The sequence below is a fragment of the Diadema setosum genome, chromosome 8 (assembly GCF_964275005.1).
Source record: "Diadema setosum chromosome 8, eeDiaSeto1, whole genome shotgun sequence".
In the NCBI taxonomy this organism is placed as follows: Eukaryota; Metazoa; Echinodermata; class Echinoidea; order Diadematoida; family Diadematidae; genus Diadema; species Diadema setosum.
This window is the reverse complement of record NC_092692.1, coordinates 3,982,813-4,010,698: the sequence shown is the minus strand read 5'-3', so window position 1 is coordinate 4,010,698 and position 27,886 is coordinate 3,982,813. Positions and strand designations below refer to the sequence as shown.

Below are 27,886 nucleotides of genomic sequence, written 5' to 3'. Positions count from 1 at the left end.
ACACTTGAAGATTATACCATATCAGTTTCATTTGTCGGAAGTGAACTGAAAGATGATACAATCAACTTTCAAGTATATAAGGGTGCAGTTCAAATATTTTTACAACGTACGGCTCAGATTTACACTTTTTGACCGTAATCCTGGACAGGAGTTACTCTCTTTTTCATATGCTTTATCATTAGCTGAAATTTAATCTCTTTTATTACAAAAACAAACAAAATATAGCCGACATTATGTTGGCGTTCCATCTCTTTGCTCGGAAAGACGGCGGCATCGAACCCCGATCATCAAAGTTCCAAATGCACCTGTGGAATCCTTTTGTATGTCAAAAGAAAACTGGCAGCTGTTTGAATGTTTACAACCAGTTGGAACTCCATTTCTCAAACCTCCTTTGAATTGGTACAACACTCATAAACATAATACATATCGCAACTATATTCTCCTCTCAAAAAAAAAAAGATATATAAAAAAATAATCCCAGACACTCCACAAAAACATTGTATTCATGCAGTCTTTTGTCGGGTTGACGCTCTGCAACGAAACCCCCGCATGTATAACGTATAACATGCAGCACCCAGCTGCAACAACCACATCACATGCAGAATAATTTGTACACATCTACTTACCTCCTCTACATAATACCATGGACCTAATACACATGGACATTCATCGTATCATTCATGCACCCGTACATCTCAAAAGCGCCACAAAGACATTTTTTAGCATGCTTTACTGTTTTGATCCCATGAGCGTCACCGCCAGCAAGCCGGGAGAAGAACAAGACGGAGATTCGAGAAATCTAAAACTATATGCGCAGAAGAAAATAACTCACAAATATCAAGTAAAGTGAATGTGCAGTTGTGGTGTATGTTAGGAAATCATACCTCATTTCGCTTGGGAGAAGCAGGCAGTTTTTAAAAGAGAGTTAACATTTTGGCAGAATGATTGTCATTTGCGATCTCAATATTTCACTTTTCTCCAGTTTATTCCAGAGCAAAAAGGACGGTAATGGTAGAGAACACGTCTGAAAAAAGGCACATCAGCGAAACAAGACTGAAATGAGGGAAACGATCCTTGTGTTAGTGACGATACATGATCACACAATCGTTATTGTCCAGACACCTGCATGTACTCATTAAGATGCACATAATCAGGTGTCGGTGACGATCATTACATCAAAGAAAGACTGCCGTGAACAGTCCATTTCTTATGTACGTATATTAGGTCCATGATAATACCAAGGAGGTTCTAGAGAAAGAAGTCACAACCGTCTTACTAGTATTTCCTTTGCTAGATGTTCGAAGCCGCCGCTCAAAAATATTTGAAGCATGCATGTGCCAAACAGGATCTACCCTGAACAACTATAAATTAGTTATACTGAGGGCAGAGTTTCAAAATTTATGATAACTGGGATGAAGAATAAGAATATTTTCGAAATTTGTGACGAATTGCCATGAACAAGGATGATGACATGGCAGGGTCACCATGCACAGGAATGCATGAGTTGGGGCTCAAGGAAGCAGAACAAAAGATGAAGGCATGCACCAGGGAGACACCTCCCTGCATGCACAGATTGTACACAGGTGAACTCGCAAGCATGCAAGCAGTACAAAATAAATGTATAAGGGAGTTCATGGTTAGCGCATGTCTTGTCGACCCCTACACCACAGACTTTCAAATAACATGGAAAGGACCTGTGACAGAGCATTTTTTTTTGTTGAAGCATGCCACCTTTGTAATCAATGTCAATGAAATGCGTGTGCAGCTTTTATTTGTTAAACATTATTGATGAATCATTTTCACCTGTGCGTTCTAACAAGGTGAAACACACAACTTAACATTCCAAATCCTCATTTGCCTGAGGATTCTTTTCGTTTGAAAGTCAATGGCAAATACACAAACATTCTCATTTGACCTTTATTTTGCACATGCGCAAATCGCAACCGTGAACTCCCTTATTATGATATGATGGTGAACTCGCAAGCAAGCAGTACAAATGTATTATAATGGAATATTATTACACTACTACATTTCTGAAATATGTGAGCCCTATGTCATCAACCTTGTTCAGTGTAATTTGTTGAGGTTTTTTCAAAGTATTTTTTCTCTGCTCAAGAACCACAATAAATTCCACGAATCTATACATGGAGCTGTGACTTATGTACTACATGATGTGAAATTAATATGAAAATCGTCTGGAATGCCCCTTTAAATGATTTCATTGGAAACGCTACCTTTGTTAACTCACATAACGGCATTGCAAAATGCTAGGTTTCCTCGATAGACTTTATATTCGGAAGCATGGCTGTTTGTTTGTTTGTGTGTGTGTGTGTGTGTGTGTGTGTGCAAGTTTAAGTGTGGGTCTGGGTGGGTGTGTGCACTGGTGTGGAGGTGATTTCATTGGAAACGCTACCTTTGTTAACTCACATAACGGCATTGCAAAATGCTAAGTTTCCTCGATAGACTTTATATTCGGAAGCATGGCTGTTTGTTTGTTTGTGTGTGTGTGTGTGTGTGTGTGTGTGTGTGTGTGTGTGTGTGTGTGTGCAAGTTTAAGTGTGGGTCTGGGTGGGTGTGTACACTGGTGTGGAGGTGAATGTTATAATGTATGTGTGCGGCTTTTCTTTGTTCCTTTTTATTTTTGTTTCTGCACTTGATTTTATTTTTGTTTTTGCTTCAATGGCATGTGTACAACCGTTTCTCGTGTATGTATAATTTTGTGTAAGTCGTGTTTCCTTTCTGTTACCATGTCTGTAAGTTTTTGTTTTTTATTCAAATTGTATTTTGTACGTGATGCAGGGATCGGTAGAGCAGTTGAGTGTGTGAGTGAGCTGAAAGGGTTACCATGATATAGGTTTTCCCGGCCAATTTCGCACTTTTGTCAGTTCAATTCCTAATTGCTGCATTTAGCAAAATTTAGCGTAGATGACATGTTCGGTATTTCCATTTCATGATCTCTTCATTCAAAATCATTTAGGAACATGCAAATTACCTTTAGCCTCATTCTAATTAACACTTTTTCAATTGAAATTCGTAACACAAGCGCCATTTCGTTATTCGTTCATTCAATTTAGACTGACATAGTCACGTGATCACGGACATGCCGCACTCGTTCATTCGAATTCATTTTTGGGCATCCAATTTTATCTTTTGCATATCATTTAGCACGCATGTTTATGCTTTGGTTCTTTCTTTATATTTTTCAACATAGTTATTGTTTTGCAAGCGTCATTACATTTCATATTTTTATGCCTCCGCCACGCAGTGGTGCCGGAGGCATTATGTTTTCGGGTTGTCCGTCCGTCCGTCCTTCCGTCCGTCCTTCCGTCCGTCCGTAATGAATTTTGTGGACAGGGTAACTATCAAAACCTTTTGAGGTATCCTAATGAAACTTTGCATGTATGTGTATTAGGGGATGAAGTTGTGCCTATCAACTTTAGGGTGCACATGCTCAAGGTCAAAGGTCAAAAGGTCAAGGTCAAATTCTTAAAATTTCACTATTTCCCTCATATCTATGCAATGCCTGAAGATATTTTCTTGAAACTTAGTGTTTACATGTATTACCCGATTAAGATTCTCTGGTGAAAGTTTGGGTTCATGAGGTCAAAAGGTCAATGGTCAAATGGTCAATTAAAATGTTAAATTTAAATAAAAAAAAGTAAAATGTGTTGAGTGTAATTCAATTATTGTATGTGTTTAATTACTGGTACACATTTGATTTATGTCATGTTATTCTTACTCATTTTTGACCTGTCTGTTTTCCCTCATTTTTCATCTTTCCTGTCGTCTCTTCCCTGTGCGCTTAGAAACATTGTATTAAGCGCATTACAAATGTAATGTATTATTATTATTATTATTATTAAAATTTCACTTTTTTCTCTGTATCTTGGAAATTGTTCAAGGTATTTTTATGGAACAAAGTATACATGCATGTACTGACTGGCAGTGGTTATCTATTGAATTTGAGGTTCATGGGGTCAAAGGTCATGGGGTCAAAGGTCATGGGTCAAAGGTCAAGGGCAATACTTCAAAATTTTACTATTTTCCTTATATCTATGCAATGCCAGCAGGATTATTTTTTTAAAATTTGATGTATGCATGTATAACCCACTAGAGATTCTCTGGGATTTTTTTTTTTGCTAAGAAGGTAAAAGGTCAAAAGGTCAAAGATCAAGTGAAAGTGCTGAACTTACTTCTTTCTCCACATCTGGGAAGTTTCTCAAGTTGTCTTGAAACAGTACATATTTGTGTATGTTCTGCCTGACAGTGATTCTCTTATGAATCAAAGGCCAGATGAAAATGATAACAATTTACTGTTCAATACAGAAATTGCAATTTTTCTCCATACCTTGAAAATTACATAAGTGCGTAAACTTATGAAAGGGTCAAAGTCAAGTCAAAGTTCTAAATCCCCAAATACATGCTCTCCTATTCATCCAATTAAACATAGGTCAAGGAAGGTGAACATTCGATACATTTGTGACAAACATGTCATTTTAATATTTTCCCAATTTTGTGAAAATGTAATCACACATTGTCCACATGTACTATAGACCTATTAGGAGAATCATGCATTATGGCGGAGGCATACCAGTCGCCATAGCGACATTTCCAGTCGTATTTATTTTAGAGATTTTGGCAACAGTTTTTTTTTTCGAATGTGCTTATGAGTCTTCCAGTGCGAAGATAGTGCATGTGGTCACAACTTATCTGGCCAGTCAAGGTTTGATCATCAAATGTCCCTATAATTCTTTTTCTGTCTTCTTGAGAAATACGTCTGCATCTAACTTGTGCTGTCATGACTGTAAGAAGATGAAGTTAATCAGTAGTATTGGTACATGTAGGCCTAAAATGACATGTATAGAAGAAAAGGGGCGTTATAGAACAACACACTCGAGTTATATAGGGTCCAAAATATTATGAGACTTGTAATTATGATAATTATGATACTCGTGGATGAAACAAAAAGTCACATAGAAATACGCGTTAAAAAAATGTTCTCACCTTTTCAAGAAAGAAATAACATGACGTTAATTTGAGTGAACATGCTTGCAATTTGACTGCCCATACGCGAAATTGAATGACTGAAATACCCTTTTCGGCCAGTGCTGGCGAATTTGAATGACTGAAGGGCACGTGCCAATTTGAATGCCCTTCGAAAGGCACATGTGCAAATTTCATTGATCGAAATACTAAATTGAATGACCAACTTGCAATTTTGAATGACAGAATGTGCAGTAACGAGGATTTTTCGCTAGATTAAATGAACCTTTTATCAAATGGACTGACAAAAGTGCGAAATTGGCCGGGAAAACCTATACTAAAAAAGAACAAAATAAATACATGAATGAAATGAATGAATGAATGAATGAATGAATGAACGAGTGAATGAATGAAAAATAAAAAAATGAATATATAAATGAATAAATTAATCAATTAATTCATTCATAGATAAACAAATTAATTGATTTAAGTGGCACTAGAAATATGAACTGCCCCCCCCCCCACACACACACCCTTTTAAAAACGTGGGGTTGGCCATGATACTCGCAGCTGTTTGTTTGCTTGTACCGTGCCCTGATTTAATGAAAAGTTTTCTGTCCATGTTCTTACAGTGATATGGGAGTAGCGACTGTCTGAATGCATGTTATTTAGATGAAAATTAGATGTGTATGTATGCTAACTATGTTTGAAAGAAAACACACACACCAAAGAGAGAGAGAAAAAAAAAACCAAGCCGAGACGGCATCCGGATAACAAAGAGATCCGGACAAAGGGATGCCGGACAGGAGAGGTCGGACTGTATTTGGTTTGGCCTTATCTGTGCATTTCTCCTTGAAGTAAATATATACCAAAGTATGAAAAATGAGTAAAACAGATAGAAATCAGTTTAGAAAATGAAAGTTCCCTAACATCCTTTCCTTTATAGCATATAGGAAAATATAGCGACATTAAGTTCATTTCATTTCATACTAATATTACTAATTTCTTATGCACAGCAAGGGAGATACAGGAGACGGCCATCATAGGCAGTGTTTGACTATAAGGAAGGTGAAACAAGTATGTGGGATGATAATTTCTTACTGAAGTGTGTATGTGTGTGTAGGCAGGTAAAGGTTTTTGGGGTTGGTTTTTTATAGACGAAGTCATTTTGTGCATGAGTGACAGTGCAAGGCATTGTGCATTCATTCTGAACAGTGCTGAATGTGCATTATATTGGTGTATAGTTTGCGCTTTTTGTGAATACAATGATTATGCAATAGTTAATTGCCTTTCATGGCACTATATAGTGACCACTAATAACTTAGTATATAAGATGAAGAAGGACGAATTAGAGATAATTTCTATCATTGGTGAGGAGTGATTAAATCTTGAAACAAAAATCGAGGACAAGATTTAAAGTAAGCAGACGCACAAAAATAGGAATGACAAAAACACTTGCAGACATGCACTCATATTTAAAAGCATTCAGCAGAGCCTATCTTCGATATAATTATTATAGGCCCCTAAGTAGAACCTTTAATGGGGGTTCACACGTAGTGGGCCTTGATCAAACCAATTCAATACAAATGTACCTATAAGTGCAGCGACCTATATACATATAGAGGAGAGGGCGGGGTGCGGTAGGGTATTGGACGGGAGGGTGTGGGGGATTTTTGTTTTCTGATGCAAATATAGGTACAATCAACTTCAACTCAATTCAAGAGTAAGCCTGTTGTGAATGATGATAATTATTCGTACGTTATCCAGAGGATTAATGTCTTCGCTTTCAACCTTTTGAAATGCATTGCAATGGGTCATACTCAGTTCTGTTCTTATTAGATATTTTTTTTTTTATGACTGACTGTTAGTATTTCATAATGTACAATAAAAAACGATAAACGTTCATTTCAGCCTTATACTTTGGTCATAATCATACGTCTGTTTATTGTAGCTAAAGGATTGGGAAAAACCTCTTTATAGTCGCTAAGAATTTGAACCTTTATCACAACGATAAAGGTTCAAAGGAGAAGATGCTACAGGCAACATAAAATTATTAATTGTGAAGAGTTTGATCGCCTAACATAATATTATAAGAGCCACTTTTAAACACTTTAAAGAAAGTTCATCATCAGACAAAGCAAAATAAAACCTTTCACAGGATACCTCACAAGTTGCATAACAAGGAATATCCTTGAAATTATGATCGGGAAAATTTCCCATATTTTCTTATTATTTTCCTCGTTTTTTAACACCTTGAGAATAGCGAATATCTCAATCCGCCTTCTTCAGTCCTGAAGATTACTGTAGATATCGCCAGCCGGACATATTTCACCATCACGATTTCACCCTGTTGTCATGGAGCTATAAGTGTAACTCCACGCTGCTCTTTACGAAAAGTGCAGTGGCTTCTTTTACGTGCACAGGGCATATCTCTTCCACACAGTCCCACACAGTCATATTGTAAGCAGTTGGTACAAATCGTATAGTGAGTTCAAGGTCTTTAACAAAAAACAGCCTGCTATTATAATCAATGGAGGGTGGTATAATTTGTTTGCACGCTATAAAGGAGTGCATTCAGACATGCAGTGCATGTACGGTGACTTACTGAAGTGGGCGAATATTATTTATCTGCCTTTTTAGGTTGTTTACAAAATCGCGATATTGTGAGACGTGCAATTTCTAATACAGACTGTACTCCATACGTTTAATAATTTGTAAGGTAAATAATACACCTTTTAGTATTTGTTTTTCAGGTGAACATGGCATAAAGTTATTGTGGAAAGAAATGAGTCACAAAGAGAGGCATTGCAATGGGGACATGGGTCACGTTTCATGAAACTTGTTATCAGTGATGGCTGCCACATTTCTATGACAAACTTGCTCTCAGCCAATCAGATGCAAGGATTTCAGTAGCTTGTAACAACTGGTTATTGATAACAAGTTTAATGAAATGGGGCCAAGTCTTATATCACAGCGCAAGGGAGAACGTGTGTAAATGCAAACACTTTTATGTAAGGTTATAAAGAAGGTATAACACTGTAAACTAGACCTCTCTGCTCAAATGAACGGGATGCTAACTCGTTTATACAGATTACTTTTTTAATGACCTTATTTTGTTTCAGTAAATAAGTTGTCCCTGGTCATACATACAGCACATTACATGCACATTATAAAGATACATGTTTTGATGCTGCACCAAGCCTGTTAGGAAGTGTTATACGCTGATGCAAATGACACACAAAATCTATAGGCTGTAGTTTGAACAAAAATTATCGTGCTTCAATCCTATGTTACTGAAATGTGAATGAACTGGGTAAGTTCAGTAACGGGTTGACATATGGTATGAAGGAGGCCTACTACACTATATGCTAGTATATATTCATCTCTGATGACATATTTGTATGTCACTTTATATATGATAGATTAACCTGTATTATCTGTGGTGTTTGAAGTGTTTATCGGAGTAACTTATAAACAATAGAATTTACCAGACTAGTGAACAGGACTGTGCTCTCGGGTTGCAAGTATCAGTAGTGATTTGATTTGATTTGTGTATGACACATTATTTACAATTCCTTTTCCCCGCCACCAATATCAAACATATATATATATATATATTATATAGTACTACACACTATGGCTATTAATTTCTACAATTTCAACAATTTTCGTTACACATGAATCTGTGACAGACTTATATGCGTTACAAATCACCATACAGAACGGTTGCCATAGCAATAATTTGCTTTTTGCTTGACCAAACGCATCGATCAGAAGCGATCAGATGGGATTTTGTAAAGGTCAGAGTTCGTTATATAGTATCTCATAAACTTAAGAAGATGAGAAAAGAAAAAAGAAAGTTGGAGGGAAAATATTGTAATCTATACAAAACTTGATACATTAGCACTGAAACGATGCAGTTCCTTCAAGAAATGAAACGGCTAAATTCCTTTAATTCAATTCAATTCAAGTGGTTTTATTTCCACATAAAGTAATACAAAGCAATATACATAATGCTTACATGAGTGCTTATACATGAGTACATAATATTTAAGGAACTTTGAATCACATAAGTTTCAAAAAAACATGGATACAATTATAATAATATCAAATTTGTTTTTAAATGAATAAACAAGTAGCAATAAAATTTCATTTTGTAACTCTATATACAAAAGAAGAATTCACAATTGGGTTGTGATACACATCTAACTCATATTTATGGACACATTCATTTTTTCTTTTCCTTCCTGCAGGATTGGCATGTTCAGTTGTACAAAACAGTTTACCAAAGGAGCCAAATGAGTTTTACCATGATTCCATACATCAAGAATTTACATGGAACATAATATAAGACATGCATTATATGTATATCTGTATCAAGTTATATCCACATGGCGAGTACATCAAACAATATACAAGAATCATATAAATTGTGCAATTTTATCAGAATATCATAATGAAAGTGGAAAGAAACCAAGTTATATCGAAGTGCGCTTAACTAGTTAATGCAGAAAAGAATGATAAAAGGAAACGCGAAACCTATCCGCCAGGGCCCATCCGTTTTCACTCGCTGAATGCACACGAGGTCATAAATGCCCGCATTTCATTTCATTTAATAACTAATCTCATCAATTTTTTAAGCTTTGCAGTATATTCACAATTTTGAAAGTAGATGGAGGGACGTTCCATTTCGAACAATGCACTATTGGGCATGGGAATGCATTGTTCAAGATAACAAAACATAATATACGTAAATAATTTTCTTCAATAGTCCGTCCTTGGACGGGGTATTAATGAAGGGGGCACTTTATTGGATATTGAGTCCTGAAGGTTACTAGTCTGTTTATTGGTGATTCCAGTTAGCAAGAACACAATACCATTATTTGATACGCTCTTTCACTGATTACTTTGTTTAAATTTATGCTTTGATCTAAGATAATCCTAATTCATTTTTCAATTGCGTACTTATTCTGAAGTTTTTGAGTCTTATTCCTATTGAGTGCAGATACCCCATAATGCATTGCAATGCAGGAATCAATGTAAGGAAAAATCATGTCAAGATTTTAAAAAAAATCGTCCATGTTTTATTTCAGCAAAATTGCTTGATTCTCCAAATCTAACCATCTTCCGAGAGATTTCACAATCAATACTTGGATCCTGTTCTTTTCATGTCACACCACAGTTAAGCGAAACATCCAAAATATTACATTTTTTAAAATTTTCTCAGGAGAGAGGTTTTTGTATACTATCTTCACAGAACATTGTTTCCCAATTATCCAGTGACCAAAAGCCATGACTTTTATCTTTTGTGGGTGTGAGTGCATATACTGTTAAGATCTATAAATACAATTCACAGATAACATCAAAATCAATTGCAAATTATTCCGTACCTCCTTGATAAAAACTATGACTGAAAATGCCTGCAGCACTGGCATATAGGGAAATGTTTTGGAATGCATAATTAATTTTCATTTATATAATGTTATTACGTCGTAATGAAAAATACAAAGTAACAATGGTATCCATTATAGATCCCTATAGGTGGGACTTCAGATCTAACCTTCATACTTTCATTGATACAATCAGTATCCGCTGAAATAAACTGTCTCAAGTCTGTAATTCTGCCATTTACTTCTATCGATATTCTTTGATACCATAGTACATGTACTTCAGCTTTCCGATTAGAAATGATTATGTGTGGCATAACTGGGTTTTATTCTGACCTGTTGGTTAAAACCTCAAGATGAAGGAATTGACGGTGCGAAGAGTGAATCGGCGCGGAACCACCATCCAGGGCTGTTTGTTGTGTTCCTTTTTTATGCCGGGGTCGTATCCAAGTACCGAGTGTTGACATTTTTATTTCCAGCAGCAATGAATACATGTATCTCACACGAAGAGTGTGATATTAACGCAATAAAGTAATAGATTCTATTTGACCCCTGCATGCATGGAAACACACTGCCAGCCCTTCCTGTACCTGCTAAGCTGTAGACCTACACCCATACCTGCATAATGGCCGTGTGTGTGTGTGTGTGTGTGTGTGTATGTGTGTCTGTCTGTCTGTCTGTCTGTCTGGGCGACTATTGGCAGTGTGCATATACCATACATCCCTTTGTGGATCACAACGGCACTACAAACGTCCATGGAAATTATAGGTTTTCCCGCCCGATTTCATCAGATTTGCATTCGAATTAATGAAAAAGCGTTCAAATTCAAACGATTTTGGTCACAGCTCTACTCTCTCGGTTCATTTTAATTCTTTGAGTATTCAATTTCATTACATGTCATTCCTTTTAGATTTTATTTCATTCAATTCAGAGAGAAATTCATTCAATTTAACGACTAAAAGTTGGCATTCAATTTCGCGTCAGCTGGATAGACGTTCAAATTCGTGCCAAATACTAGCTTCAATTTCATTTATAGGAACACAACTTCGCACTTTTAACATTCGAATTCAATCAACACACTGGTACACAACTTCTACGGGCCTTTTTTCACTGTCATATTGGATAATACAATTTCATTTTCATCTCAAAGTCTCATTTAATCATCTTAATTGTATTGTATGTATTTCTTTCCTATCGATCTTTCTTTTTTTTTTCAATTCATTTATAACAGTATGGATGTAACGTGTAGGAAATAACCACATACCAGAATATCTTAGGGTTCTACGCCCAAGCCCATATTGATCCATTTTGATTCCATTCCCTAGTTCCCCATATCCATATCATAAGTTGCCGTAATCGGATCAGCTGTAGATAGACCTATTTCACCAAAGGGTTATATCGTCATTTTTGCTGGTTGTCAAGTCATGCTTCATCCACTAATTCTGTCCGTATTCGAGAAGTTCACGAATATTCCGTAATGTAGCAGCGGCTACAAATATTGTGTATTAATAAAGTATAAATGCATGTGTCTGAAAGTGGGATTATGACGAGATATTAGCTAGTATGAGTCAAAAATCATTTCAAGGTATATTACGTATGTATATTGAAACAGATGAGTAGTCGTAGGTTTATGTCACGTTAATGTGTGTGCGTGTATGTGTGTGTGTGTGTGTGTGTGTGTGTGTGTGTGTGTGTGTGTGTGTGTGTGTGTGTGTGTGTGTGTGTGTGTGTGTGGTACACATACACACACATAGCTTCTGACTACAGGAGCACTGAAAATCAAGGGTTATAGGACGGACACTGTTCTAGAGCTTTCTGTAGCTCAGTCGGTAGAGCACCGGTCTTTGAACAAAGCTTCCACTATATTTATATATGAAGAGCTTGCTTCCAAAAGGCGCTAAATCCTTTTTTTTTCAATGGATTTAGCGCCTTTTAGAAGCAAGCTCTTCATATATACATAATTAAAAACATTTTTTTTTCATATAGGCCTACATGAATTATATGCATCGAAATAAACAGAAATAATATGTATCACATATTATATTGCACTCGCACAGTTAAGCTTAAAAGCGAATGGATAAATTGAATTGAGGATCCTAAGTACATAGTTCTAGTGAGACACGAGCGTATTAAAAAGATATAATATCATATTAGGTTTTCTTTCTTTCATCTTTCCAAAGAATAGTAAATACATTGGAATATTCTAAAGCACAAATAACACCGACGACATTAAAGACGCGTCGCGACGCCGTAAGAATTAGTCTTTCGAACAGGCGTCAAAGCGGCGAGGATGATTTGCTCTTTACGAGCGGTCATCCTTCCTGGGCACAACTCGAAGGGTGATGCCTTTTGGTGGAAAGATAATTCCCGTTTTCCCAAGCTCAGGTGGAATCTGTAAGTGAAGCACATCGGAGTTTAAATGTTTAAGAAAGACGGAATTTTAAACATCTTCCACCTCTATTGAAGAGGGAATGAAGAAGTCATGAATAAAGCGTTTTACAAAGTGATTACTCATGATAAAACCAACCAGAATGAAACACCAAAGGCATATAGCTACAAATAGGAGGAATTTTAAAGAAGCTTTACGCTTAGGTCAGTGAGAATATTGTTTGACAATTACATCATTACCGCATCTGATTTGCATTACAGGCTTATGCAGTTGCTGCTAGTGTCAATGTAACGTGCGAATACGTGTAACTTCAATCTTTCATAATTTTCTTCAATTTACTCGATTTGTTATTTTATAGCCAGCGCGACATGGTGTGGAGTGTTGACAACTTATGAATAGGACCTATGCACATATATACGTAATCCGCTTGAGTTGATGACAACTAATGGAATGCATGTTGTGATGTTGTATAAGTAAAACTGGACACTGTCCTTCAACCTAAAGAATGAGACATTTCTGTTATGCAGCCGTAAATGAAATGTCTATAAGTATATAGGGCCATTCTAGAACACTGGGAAAATCGCGAGGTTGACTTTGCAATTTTCCGAATGTGAATGGCCCTTCTTAATCAAGTACATTGACTTCGAGACAGTTTTTGTCAAAACAGCTCTTGTCTAGACAATAAATCTTTCTTTCTTCACCAGGCGCCGGCAATGGATATACGTCATGTGCTATTGCTCATTAAGTTTCCTCGTCTCAATCACACAGCTCTCAACGGACAAAGGTATCCATCAGTTAAAGGGGTGATACTTTGGATTGAGATGGGGAATCAGGTTTTAACTTTTACCGAGATAATTGGAAACCATTTATATGAAATATCAAAGTGCATACATCGTACCTATTTACATGCGAATTCACTCTAAAAACGCAAATGTTGAATCAACATTTAAAAGGGCCGAGGAGTGACAGCATTTTTTGAAGTGTTGCATCCAACTTTTAAAATAACATTTTAAATGTTGAATCAAGCAGGAAAACCAACACTTTCAAAATGTTGTCACTCCTCGGCCCTTTTAAATGCTAATTCAACATTTGTGTTTTTAGAGTGTTGTAAGGCAACATTTTAATGCATACTGTATTCGTCACTGAACAAGGGAGAATCAATACAGGGGAAGGTCATCATAAGCAGAGCTTGACGTGGATGAGGCCCTATCTTACACAATTACATTACAACTCCAATAAACCTGCACATATAATCATTAAATAAACTGTTTAAACGTCCTTAAAATCGAAGGCAGCACCCAGATATCCAAACACAAAGCAAAACCAAGTAGTCATGATAAAAGGTGGAGACTCAACATTTTTATCAGGACCACTTTGCTTTGCTTTGTATTTAGATATCTCAGCCATATCAAAACCGATTTTCATACAATAACATGTTAATTCCTCTTAGAATGTAGTATGATTGTATGCTCTTTGTTGTAAATGGTTTCTTATCCCCATCTCAACAAAAACTATTTACACCAGCCCTTTAATATGGACGTGCATAACAGGACCTGAACCCGACCTCCATTCACTTTCCAAAGACTGATGGCGTCACAATGTCGATATCGGTCATATCTTCTCACCTCTGTCGCCGATGCGACCTCGAATCGGAACTCTTGCAGGATTCGAACTAGGGCGGTCTTGATTTCCATCATGGCGAACCGCAGGCCGATGCACACCCGGGGACCGCCGCCGAATGGCAGATGAGCAAACGGGTGACGCTTGGCCCGGTTTTCCTTGCTAAACCTTCACTCAGTGCATGGAGAATAAACGGAGGATAACAAATGATGACAAAGTTCAAACTACAAAAGCATAACCCGTCTAGATTTCAGTCTTAATGAAAGCAGACAGTGCGACCTGCTGTCATCCCTGTAGGCTTACTATTTGCAATTAGAGACGCCCTGAATGTATATAGCGACATGAACCAAGTTTTGTATATTTACAATCGGAACCAATTTTACCACTTTTTAGCTGAAATGTACGTCTTAGCTGGTCGACTATTGTGGTGAAACTATGTTAAAGACCGATTTTCATAAGAGTATGATTACAGCATGACAATAATCAGTAATAATAAGCATTACTGGCTTTAACGACAAATGCCACAAGAATGAAGGAAAAAAAAAAAGAGAAACTTCATGATTTCTCATGATGAACATGCCCATTCATTCCATCGCTGGAGAAATATTGCCTACATACTATCTGACTATAATCCAGTTTATTTGACAACCTGTCTCACTTTCGTACTTGACAGTTGTTGTTTTTTTTTCAAGTGTACATCACACTTCCTCAATCAGCGTTTATCTGTAGGCAAATAAATATAATTAAATATTGATAAATATTGATAAATATTAATCCATCCATTTCAATTAATCGCTCAAGATGGCGGTCTCCTGCATTCATTATCTCTGTTATTTACTAAAAAATGCTGTATATTTACTTTTATGTTTCGGTGTATGTATATTGCTCAATGCAATTACTTATGTGTATTCATTTGTGTATACCGTTATCGTTTTATATCACTGCACTTATTATTCTTTGTCTTTGTGCTTTTGAACTTTGTATTCAATTTGTATTTGATTGAATGCGGAAATAAATCAAATCAAATTAAATATATATAATTATATTGTACACTAAATATTCTGTTCCCACACGCGTCGTTCCGCCTTTGTTATTATGTTTCATCTCCATACCAAAAAGATAATCTTAGTTAATAAGTAACGTTTCAAGATAATTATTTTGATTTAGTTACCGGTAAATACAGAACACTGACAACTGCATTAATCTCACGGAGTGTATACAAACAGATTACTGGCAAGTGAACGGTTAATATATTTCGAGTATAAGATACAACCAGTCAATCCAACACAAGGACACAGTCTTTTACAAGATAGACACAGATAAGATATCACATTGGATATTTACTTAATGTTTGTCATTAAAGTATACATTCCTCAACTTGTTATACTGGCATATCATGTTCAGGGGGATGTTGTTCTCCCTTCCTTGTGAAGGAAGTAGGTCATTATTGCTCTTTCACTGTGCTAAAAGTGTGAAATTCAATTATGCCGACATCTTCTTATATCGTCTTTTTAATCGTTTCACTACCGAGGTGACTGTGACACGACGGCACATGGATTGAACCACAACTTTAACATTTCACAGAACTCTTTAGAGGATTCTCCGAGTTTCCTCAGACTTCATTAAAGGCATTGTTTACCATTTGCAGATGAAACAAAAACCCAGCTTAAGTGATTCAAAATACGTCTTCTGAAATGCGAGTTAGGGATAGAAACAACCAGTGTAAAAAAAAAAGAGGTTGATCAGTATAATCAATGTTAAGTACTGTTAAATATACAAAATGTGAACAATAATTGTAATAAGATTGTTTCTGGACTAAACCGTCTACAGTTCTGGTTTAGTGAGAAAAATGGTAATATCTCCTCATATTTTAGGCTTTATATTGCAAAATTTTTATATGGTAGGATGTTTTGTGATACAACTGACGTACACAGACATATGCATCAAATGTGATAACTCGAAATTTTTTTAAATCACTGCTCCCAAAGGTAAACAGTACCTTTAATGGTTGTTTTTGCTGTTTTTGTTGTTGTTGTTGTTGTTTAATAAGATTTATCCTTTCACTGAATCCATATTTACATGGAGGGGATTCCCCCTCACACTGGCAGAGGGCGCCTATTTGTATGACTTTACCTGTCGGGATCAAATTTTTCAGGATTTGGCCAGAATTCCGGATCGCGGTGGGTGCTCCAAATATTGAAAGTAACCGAGGCTCCGGCGGGGAAAACTCGGTCACCTATCACGGTTGTTCTGCTGCAGATACGGTCGAATCTTGGCAAATGTGAACAGGAGACAAAATTTAAAAGATACGACAATCTAATGATCAACATCAAGTTTGCGTCTTCAAATCACTACGTTTTCTTCACTCACAAACTTAAAGATAAAATAAAGAAAACAGATCTGTCAACAAAGATGACCAACGTATATGAGCATGATGAACGAATGAGAAAGGAGAGCATAATTTTTATAATACGATTTATTACCAAATACCTATCCTTTCATCAGTTACCTTTGATAGTGTTCTAAACATTCTGAAATAATAGTGAAGGTCAAGGGCTGACGAGTCACGTCAAAAAAAAAATTATCTTGAATTTGAAAAACTTGTGTTTTTCTGTATTTTCGTTTTCAAATAATTTGTAGAAAACTCGTTAATCAGACCAATAATTTCATTGATTTTACCTTCAATATATTCTGTGTAGTCTCAGTTTAAAAGATAATATATCTGGTCCAAGAGAACATAAAAACGGTGACGTTCAACATAGTAAAAATAATAACATTACTGATAGGTGTGAGGAAGGTTGAATTCAAAACTATAATAATGTAAAAATTTGCTTAATTTTCTCCGTAGCGCTGCGTTTGTTTGTTTGCTTGTCTGTCTTCTCTGATATATCTCGACAATGATGTCGAGGGCGACGACGATGACCGTTGGCTTACATGACACCTGGCGGGTATAATCTCAGAGCTTCGTTGACGACGTTGTCGAGAAAAGTGAGACTCTTCATATTCTCGTACGTGACATCGTCGCGTGAGGGCGCCAAACTGTCGATCTCTTCGATGAGGCGGTCCTGCTCCTCGGGGTGCGTTGCTAGGAGATAGGACGCAAAACCAATCGCGCTTGATGTTGTCTCGTAGCCAGCGATAAAGAAAGCGAGAGCCTGAAAAAAAATAAAAACAAAACAAAACAAAAACGATGCTGGAGTGCTTGTCTCATAACAGTAAAGGTCTGCATCTTTTTTCTTTTTGTTTTTCTCTTCAAACTGTAGAAAGATGACTCAAGGCACAGTCAGACTGGCAGATAGTTGAGAAAATTTAAGTTCGCGATCTCTCGATCTGTTGCCAGTCTGACCGCGCCTAATCCTAGATGATGCAGTTGTGAAAATGCGTGTATGAAAACAGCGTTTGACCGTTGGTACAGAGTGAGCCAGCTAAGCACATTAGATTCCTATCCAAATAATGTGCTTGGAGCAATGACCCGCTGAGACCATGCGTCTTTCCGAGAGCCGTATACATTGTTTGTTTCTTTGGTTTGTTTGTTTGTTTGTTTGTACATTTTCCATCTTCAGTCCATATTCAGCTTAGTGCAATAGATGTCATATTCTATAATTATAGTTCACGGAAGTAAGATCACGTTAATATTGCTCAATATCGATAATACCAGGAATTAAGGAGAAAGAACGAGTTGGGGAATCAGACCCGTGACCTATACTGCGAAACGGACAGCAGCACAATCACTTCCGTGGACGCTCCTGAATTTCGTGATTCAGGCACCAGAACGTAATCACGTTAATCTGACACAATGTCTGAATATTCCAATATGGTCTGCGTTTACGTCCAAAAACAAAGAAAAAAAATAACACCCACTGGAGAACTCACTATAAGAATAATAATACATATAATTATGACTTATATTGTAACGCCCATCACAGGGTCACAAAACGTACTTGTATATATCAGTGTGTTGAGAGATATTCATGACCTCTCCGTAACAATTCATAGAAACAAACAAGCAAATAAACAAGAAAATTGTCAAACTCAATGCGTAGATGATTCAATTCTAGTCGATGGTTGATGGATGTGTAAATGAGAATCAATTATACTGCATGGCTAACAGCTCAAAGTTTGATAAGCATACTTTATACGCCCTCAAATTTTCATAAGAACAGATTAATCTACCCCCTCCCCAATAAAAGGAAGGAAATGAATAAACAGAAATTACGTAATTAGAAAAACGAATAAACTGATGAATAAGTACATGAACATAATAGATTAGTGAATAAGCTTTTCTACTTTCATCCCTCTCCCTTAAAGCGCATAGAGACACCACGGTAGTGATATGCGCTATATAAGCACTGTTATATATATATATATATATATATATATATATATATATATATATATATATATATATATATATATATATATATATATAAAGCTTATACATGAATACGATAAATGAGCAAACATACATATAATTATGAATGAATTTGAAAATGAATCGATAAACAAAGATGTAAAGGAAACGTCTGCCTCACTTGACTGGTAAGTTCCTGCCTAGTAAGAGGCTCCCTCTTCGTTTTTGACTCGGTCGTCGAGCGATTAGTAGAGCGGCTCCCGAGATCTTCGCCGCCGTCACCGTCATCGTCGCCATCTTCCTCTTCGGCCGCGTCGATCATCAGCTGCAGGAAATCCAACCTCTGTAGGTTTTCAAAAGATTTAAGATGGTAAAGTGAATGGATCCGACTTTTCCAAGAATGTCGGCTTTGTTGTTGTTGTTGTTGTTGTTGCCGTTTTATCGCGGTCAACCGTGTGCTGGTGGAAATCAAGTAAATCATGTAGCAGTATTGTTTGAGAAAGTATGCATGGGACGAAACTGTTTTCTTGATAAGCAGCTTACCATCCTTTCTTACTTTCTTTTTCCTGCATTGTCTCTCATCTCTCTCAGTTTCATTCCGCTTTTAATTTTCTTTCTTTCTTTCTTTCTTTCTTTCTTTCTTTCTTTCTCTCTTTGTCTACTAGTCTCTGGGCTGCTTTTTCCCATGAATAATTATTTTTAGATTAGTTTAAATACCTCACACTTTGATACTTCTTGTATGATTATGTTACAAAGTTTCGGTCTACAACCAAGATTGACTGATCAAATAATATTGATGTGATATATTGACGAAGTTCACTCTTCTTATGGCGCACCGTCTTGTCGTTCGTAGATTTCCGGTTGTCGACGGCCTCATCGACGACTGCTTTGAAAAATGCGATGACGTCCTCGGGAAAGACCGAAAGTCCGAGCCAACCCAGAATCTTGCCTGCTCCTGGTATGATTGCTGAGAAGTGGAAGAAACATGGAAACATTTGAATAGAATAAAGAAGTACTTATATTGCACAGTCATCTTACCACTCCTTAGCTCTTCCAGACGGACAAATCCAAAACTCATTGTTTTGACACGGTATCTTACAATAATGATATTATTATGATAACAAGATCTTCTTTATCCAGGGCTGCCTCTTCATCAATGTTGCCACCATACTAGTATTCTACCAGCAGAGGGCCCTGCCATTATTATTACCCTATAGCGTTGCCAGGTACATACACCTGGGTCGAGAGGGACATTGTGGGTATCAACATCTTGTCCAAGGTCGTAAGCACTTGGCGGGAATCGAACTCGGGTCCTTCATTTGGGGAGTTGAGAGTCTTATCCACTATGACACAGCGCCGCCATCGTTCTTTTCAGGCTAGACCATGGTCCATGGCTGGACCAACGCTCTTGCAGCACACAACAAACAGAGACCACTCCGTAGAATTGGTACCACGCCATTCCTGGTCAGATAACCCTTCTTATTATAGAACATACAGATGACATAGGCACAATATCTCGACATCGTGCACATACACCCCTTCCCGTCTCACTGTCATAAGGCCCACATGAAATAATCCGGGAAAGCATTCTACCACACCCCTGGCAGTGCTCTGTTGCATTAAGTTGAGACTCAAAACCATAGTCCTACATTACAAGGGCTCTGCATGGTAAATCAATTCTCTGTTATGGAAATCAACTACCATCAATGCCGGACGCATGAATTATGCAGTATAACGTAACGAGCCGATTAAATTCCTTTTCACATTATCCTGTGTTATCATAATTTGTTTTGAGAAGCGTTGTTCATAATATTCGGGTGTCTCTTTTGCAACCCTGAAAATTAGATTCCTTTTGTGAGTTGGTTTATTGCAGAGGTGGGTACTTCAGACCTTTTCTGAGAATGATAAAACTGTAAACTTCATTGTGGTGGAGTAGAAATAATATCTTATATTTCCAGTCGATTTATTCCGATCCAGATAGAAATTCGACCGTTATTCTCGTACAAAAAGTGGAGCGTATATTTGAGAAGCACGGAGTTAGTTTTTCATTTTAATAGGCCTATTTGTTCCAACACCCTAAATGTCTAGGGTGTATTAGCGTAGGATTTCATACATGATATTGAAAAACATTATTCTTCAATCATTCAAACTTTCGTGACGTTTGCAAAAGGGACATAAGACCTTTTAGTCCTCATTCTCCGTGCCTTACTCGACAGAATCATGGCAGGGGACGTGAAGTCGAGGCTGGCGAAAAACCTCTTGGCGTTTGTCACGAAAGGATGATTCTTACATCTCTGCGAGTCCACGCGAAGGCCGAAGGCACACGACGCGATTGTATCAATGACGTAAGCACCATAGAGTCTGTAGATAGGTAATGAAATTATAATCTTATGCCGCATGCAGTTTAAATGTGTATCATTCTAATTCTTTTTTCCTTCAGATAAGATACGAATATGAAAGATAATGTAAATGTATGCTAACGTTTATGTGACTAAATGTATGGATAAAATCTCGTCTTCTATTAGACTGAGATATCAAACAGAAAACGCATACGACGAATAAGCTACCCCCCCCCCCCCCACACACACACATACGTTTCAGAAGAGAGAGAAATAGAACTCGAGAGACGGAGAGATTAAAAAGACAGACAGAAAAAAATAGACCAATATAATTATTGAGAAAGAGGCAGACACACTACTTTTTAGAGATAGATTTATACAGAAGGAGGGAGAGACAGAGAAAAATACGGAGACAGAGATAATGTGAGAGAATGGACAGGGAGAGGAAGCGAGAAAAGAAGAGAGAGATAGATAAGAAATAGCGAGATCGAACTAGATACGGACGGACAAGCAGACAATTCAATACTTACTCTCTGCATTCGAATACACCGTTGTTCTTCTCGTAGATTGTTTTGAAGTTTTGTAACAATCTATCAGCAGGTTCATTGACCATTAGCGACATCTGCAATTAACAGTAGATATCAAACAAGTCCAAAAGCCTCATGTAAAGGTATGTTATGCTGTAATGTTCTTAATACTAAACGTGCTTGTGAAGCGTTACTGCTTCCTCTAATCAGAAATGATACTGAGAGGGCGTTATAGTCAATTCAATATTATCAGTGCAATGTCTGTTACTTACTGTTACCACTTCCGGGTTTCATGAGCTAAGAAGCAAAAACAAAAACAAAAACAAAAACAAAAAAAACACAAACAAACAAACAAACAAACAAAAAATAAATAAATAAATAAAACACACACACACAAAAAAAAAAACGTCTTCAGCTCAAAAACAAAGGCCTTAACGAGCTCAGAGGTTTCTTTCATTTTATTTTTTATTTCTAGTGCCACTTCCGGGGTAAAAGATAAAGTGGGGGGGGGGGGGGGGGCAAAGTGGTGACACCCTAATATATATATATATATATATATATATATATATATATATATATATATATATATATATATATATATATATATATATATATATATATATATATATATATATATATATATATATATATATATATATATATATATATATATATATATATATATATATATATATATATATATATATATATATATATATATATATATATATATATATATATATATATATATATATATATATATATATATATGTACGGGTGCAAAAAAGTGTGTGTGTGTGGGGGGGGGGGGTTGGGGGGCGAGCCCGGTTCCGCCGGCCCTGTATGATTAATGGTATGTACTAAGGTATACGCCTGTGTCTATTTCACGCTAGTTTAAGAATAAAAAAGGCTTTATTTCAAACGGTGGGTTTAATCATGGAGGTAGAATAATTTCTACCTCCATGGTTTAATGTAAATTGCCTTTGTGGCTTTAGGCTTTAAAATCCTTTAAAAAAAATAATGAGTGCATCAAGGCATAATAATATGTCTAATCGATATACGACGAGTGTTTGGATGTTACCAGTTTCATTTTCCTGCCGCTGAATGCCGGTGTCAGAGTGTGTCGAATCTTCCTCCAGAGATCGTCTGAGCTGACGAACAAGGCTTTGTTCATGTTGGGATTGTCCAAAGGAAGCGGCTGGAAATATCATTTAACATGATAATCTATATCATTAATCAATTAGAAACTGTAGATAATTCTTCACAGACTTGCGCATATATCTTATTTGAAAGCATACAGGCCTCAATAAATAAATGTGTGTGTATTGTTTGGTCTCCAAAATATGAAATATAAATGATAAACAAGAATAAGCTATAATAACTCGTGAATATGATATTAAGTAAGCGAATTGGCGGTCCGGTACAAAACAAAGAAGAAAGGTAAAAAAAACAACAACACACACACAAAGAAGGATATAAAAATAGAACGTTGAGAGGACAGGTCCAAAGAAAGCAACAAAACAAAATGACACACACAAGCACAATGTCATGTATGCACACACAGACACAAAATAGAAAAGTGCAAACACATCCAGACAAACCCGAACAAATGAAGCCAACGCATTTCCTATCCATGGGTCATGTGAGGAGGTATAACCGACGTGTAATCTTAATCTTACCGATTATCTATGAAAATCAAAACCACAATTTAGAAAAATCATGCATCACTTTTTGCGAAGGATAGATTAAAACGTTAAAGGCAGGGAATCCCATTTGCATGCCTCAAATGAAGAGTTGTATAAATACAGTGGTATGTTGAAGAGAGTATCATTTTAGAAACTCCCATAAAGTATTGAAAGTGGAAGGTAACATTTAGTACATTTTTATTGACCGTTAGATTTTGAATTGAATTTTTTTCGGGGCTCACCGTAAATTCCAGTACATTACTAGGCTACCTTTGTAGACCCATGCACTGCATGTGTGTCAATCATGTATATTTTGTGAAGAAAGTTCATCAAAACTTACAAACATTTCTATATACATGTACATTCTTGCCACACATTCTATATGTTATTACATCAGCTCTCATACTTTTAGATTTGTGTTTATAGATTAAAAAAAAATACAGAAGACTGCAACAAAAAGGCTTAAGTGTGGCTGACATACAGAACTACTGAGTAGTTGAGTTTTGTGCATTATTCAAATTGTAGATAACTGTTGACTTCCAAATTTCTCAGCAGTGGCCTAAACAAGTCCCCGGAGGTTCATATTTAATGTTTTGCTGCATTTTGGGAGGTCTGTAAAAGGTATCCCCTACCTTTAAGTCACATGCAAGAAAAAAAAAAAGAAAGTCCGCAGTTTGACGTGCGACACTATCGGAAACTTTTCGAAATTACTATAAGGAATAGTGTCTCTCAGTGAATATTATTGAAGGAAACCCGAGCTTTACGGGAATGGAAAGGTATTAGGTAGTTGTTATGACTGACTTACCTCCCTGTTCGGAAATCGGTCAAAATTTTTGACCATGATTTGCTTGATTGTCTCGGGATCAGAGACAAGAATACTTGGATCGAAAAATTTGTAGAACCTGCAAGTACAATGACACAGAAAAACTCCTTTGTGTTATTTACACATAACGGATGTGATCATGCTGTGTACAAGTACAAATGGATGTCCCTAATGTATCACGTTGTGTATTATGTTCTTAGGGCCCCGAGAACAACAGTGTATAAGCCACTGATGGGGCTATACCGCCATGAAAAAAATACTACATGAATGAATGAATGAATGAATGAATGAATGAATGAATGAATGAATAAAAAAAATAGATACAATGTAAATAATACTTTGCTAGATTAATTGATTTATACATTAACTTACTGATTAATTCATTCATTTATTCATTAACTGATAAAATAACGGTACCATCACATTACAAGTAATTTGTTTGTTTAATTTTTCGTGGTTGTTATTTACTATAATGGCAGCTGTGGTTAAGGACTAAATTTTACCAATGTTTGCCGACAATATGCACACGACATGCAAATAAAATGATTTGGTTTTGATCTAATAAATCAGATCAAAACCAAATCAAGTGTGTATCTCTTTTGGTGCGTCTTCTTTTGTCACAGTAGGCCTACTTATACAAGGAGTGCAATATTTCTTATGTAAGAAGCGAACTATGATTTCGGTAATAGGTGCAGCTACATGCAGAAATCTGAAGCTCCACTTACCCACATCCATTTCCATATTTCTGTATGTAATCATCAAGCGCTAGATGAATTCCCTGATGGAATAGAAAGAATATAACACCGGTATCAAGTAATTATAGAGACACATCAAGTTTAACGGTGTTTATGTATCTGAATAGATCTCGATACTTCATTCTTTTCTGATTGGGCCTTTATATTGAGTGGCCTGTATACGTTTCGATATATCAGATCATGTGTTCTTACATGCACAACCACTGGAAGTATACAAAAACAAAGCTGCTTTAACTGAAACTGATTGACAGATTGCCCTGTATACATCGACGTAAAAGAATTTCATGAATTTTAATAATTACGCAGTATCCGCCGCATGGTATAGGGATCACAGAACTATATTTATATCTGTGATAGGGATTAGAGCCAACACTTTTTGCTGTCGGGCGAAAGCTCGGTGGTCTAGACAAGTGGAGATGGCGCCTGTCCAGTGGCGTATAACACTAGGGAAAACGGCGCCCGGGGCAAGCACGAAAATCGCGCCCCTTTATTTCTGAAAAAGTGTTCAACCCCAACCCCATCCTGGTAGGGACTTAAAAAAAAAAGTCCACATGATATGCTTTTTCAAGCACTTAAAGGGGTCTTTGAGGGTGATTTAAATGTAATAAATTTTGATAAATTTTGGCGAGCGAGCGCAGCGAGCGAGCCGACAATTTTTGTATTTCAGCTTAAAGCATGGAATTCTTGTCATTTTTTGGTTATTAAATCTTATTCTAATCAAGATATAGTGACGGCCTTATAGATAACGATTTACACCAACAAACTGAGGACTTGAAAAATTGCTCTATTAGTACGAGCGAGTGAGCCGAAATTTGTATATTTCTGTGTAGGAAACATTGCACTTATCTCATAGTTCGCTGTACTTGTAAATCATACAATGCTGGCACACTGTTATATGGTGGCTTGCCCTGTATATAAAATAACAGATCATGCGACAATTGAATCCAAAAGCTTGCTAAGACTTAAAAATCAGTGTGAGCATTTTCTGAACATGTTCGTATATAGGAAGTACGGGATTTTCATCAATATATGGTTGATAATTCAAGTATAAACATTATGATATGATTTCTGGTCCGGCTGGATTTATGAATGGTGCTATATACTGAAAAAAAAAAATGACAAAGCATATAAGAGTTAGTGCAAGCGAGCGCAGCGAGTGAGCTCCTTTTATTTTTCACTTAGGTTGCCAAACAGTTATATCGTATAATTCTCCTAATTGATAAAAAGCATATGTTGGAGAGAGACATATATAAGTTGTAGAGTCAAAATTCTTGTATTATTGCAAAGGAAACGCTGGAGTTTTCTTCAGTACATGTACTTGGTACGGTGTGTGTGTGAACAACAATAAACGTGTGAACAATAAACACAGTCATTTTTGTCCGCGTCATTATCATGTTTCGTTCTTATCTTGTTTGAGTTGGTTTTTCTGCGCCCCCCCCCCCCCCCATGTTCGAAACCGTTGGCGCCCTCTTTTGATCCAATCGGCGATCGCTTCAGAACGAAAGAAATTGCAGCCGCTGCGTCGTGTAACATCTGGCCTGCTAAATATAAAAATGACATGTGTGAACACAATAAACATTTGCATTTTTGTCCGTGTCATCATCATGTTTTGTTCTTATCTTGTTTGAGTTGGTTTTCTGCCCCCCCCCCCCCGCCCCATCCGGGCGATTTTTTTTTTTTTTTCGTTTTTGGCGCCCCCAAGGAGTGGCGCCAACCCCCCCCCCCCCCCCCCCCCCCCGATACGCCACTGCGCCTCTCTGGAGATCAGGAGGTCGTAGGTTCGAATCCTGCTCGAGTATGTACGCCTATGATTGTGGTTTTTTTTTTTATCATTGCTACTAATAAAACACTGATCAATGCATTGCTTATTTACATCGATGTAGGGCAATCTGTCAATCGGTTGCAATAAAAACACCTCGACGGAAGAATTTCATGAATTTGAATAAACCTGCTTTTCTTTGAAAATCAGTTCCTTTACATTCTTTGGGTTCATAACCATTAAAATTGATGCCTTTCTCAACGATCACTTGTCTTGCCATTACTTATCTCACGGTTCCTTACGACAACTGGAAAAAAAAACTTTTCTTTATTCTTTCTTATTGTAGTCATCATTTACTAAATTCATCTTCGTTCTTTTTTACTCATCTGCATAATGGTAATATTAACTATTCCTATCAATCTTTACGACGTCGAAAACAAAACAAACAAAACAGAGAAACACAAATTGAGAGAAAGACAACGCAAGCACGCATCGAAAGAGACACACAAACAAACAGACGAACACACTATAATCAATGATAACCTTTCTCCAGCCTAGTGCATTTCCAAAGATGGGTAGTGGAACAGGGCCGGGGATATTTCTCCGCAAGAAGAATGTATAGCACCACACCATGTACCTGTCTCGAAAAAAAGAAGAAGAAGATTATAACAAATGTCTTATCGCGATACAGGGTGGCTTTCTTTTACTATCCTCTCATGTATCACTTAAACATCCATCAACGGTATTGGTGTTTGTTATTTTTCTTTGTGCTGCGGGGTACGCAGCGCGGAACGAAACATAATTTATACTATAGTGTAGTTATCTCACAAACATTATCATCACTGTAACAAATCCAGACACAAAATGCTGAAGTACCTGCACAACGAATAGAAAAGAAACCCGCCTCTATAAGAGACAAAAAGAAGAAGAAAGAAGGTCTGCATGACTGGCAGTCCAAGCACAAAATCAGTTCTATATATCGGTTTGTACATTACCAATGATATAAATAAAAACAAATACGAAAAAAAGATATAATAATCATGGAGTTTCGCCTATAGTGAGGGCACCTTCCATTTGATATTTACTAGCACCTATAGGCCTACCATTAAGTATAAAGACGGATATGTAATATGTTGCTTTCGTGCAATATTTTGATGAGTTAATTCAGTTCAGCCCACATGTGATGGCAAAGAATACCATGCATTGCGCATGTATAGAGACGAACAGAATACTGAAATGTATATGTATGACTACTATGAGCTTAAACT

General features: G+C 36.7%; 1 protein-coding gene across 1 annotated transcript; it reads right to left on the bottom strand.

The window, feature by feature from the left end:
* Window positions 1-12,672: 12,672 nt before the first annotated feature.
* Window positions 12,673-27,251, bottom strand: LOC140232376 (cytochrome P450 3A56-like). Its single transcript, XM_072312502.1, has 12 exons — window positions 27,162-27,251; window positions 24,830-24,882; window positions 24,087-24,183; window positions 22,678-22,794; window positions 21,600-21,691; window positions 20,940-21,091; window positions 19,567-19,697; window positions 18,912-19,073; window positions 17,314-17,534; window positions 16,513-16,650; window positions 14,385-14,547; window positions 12,673-12,762 (listed from the first exon to the last, which is right to left on the bottom strand). Exons 1-12 carry the CDS (start codon window positions 27,249-27,251, stop codon window positions 12,673-12,675), a joined length of 1,506 nt encoding a protein of 501 aa, XP_072168603.1.
* Between the last annotated feature and the right edge of the window lie 635 nt (window positions 27,252-27,886).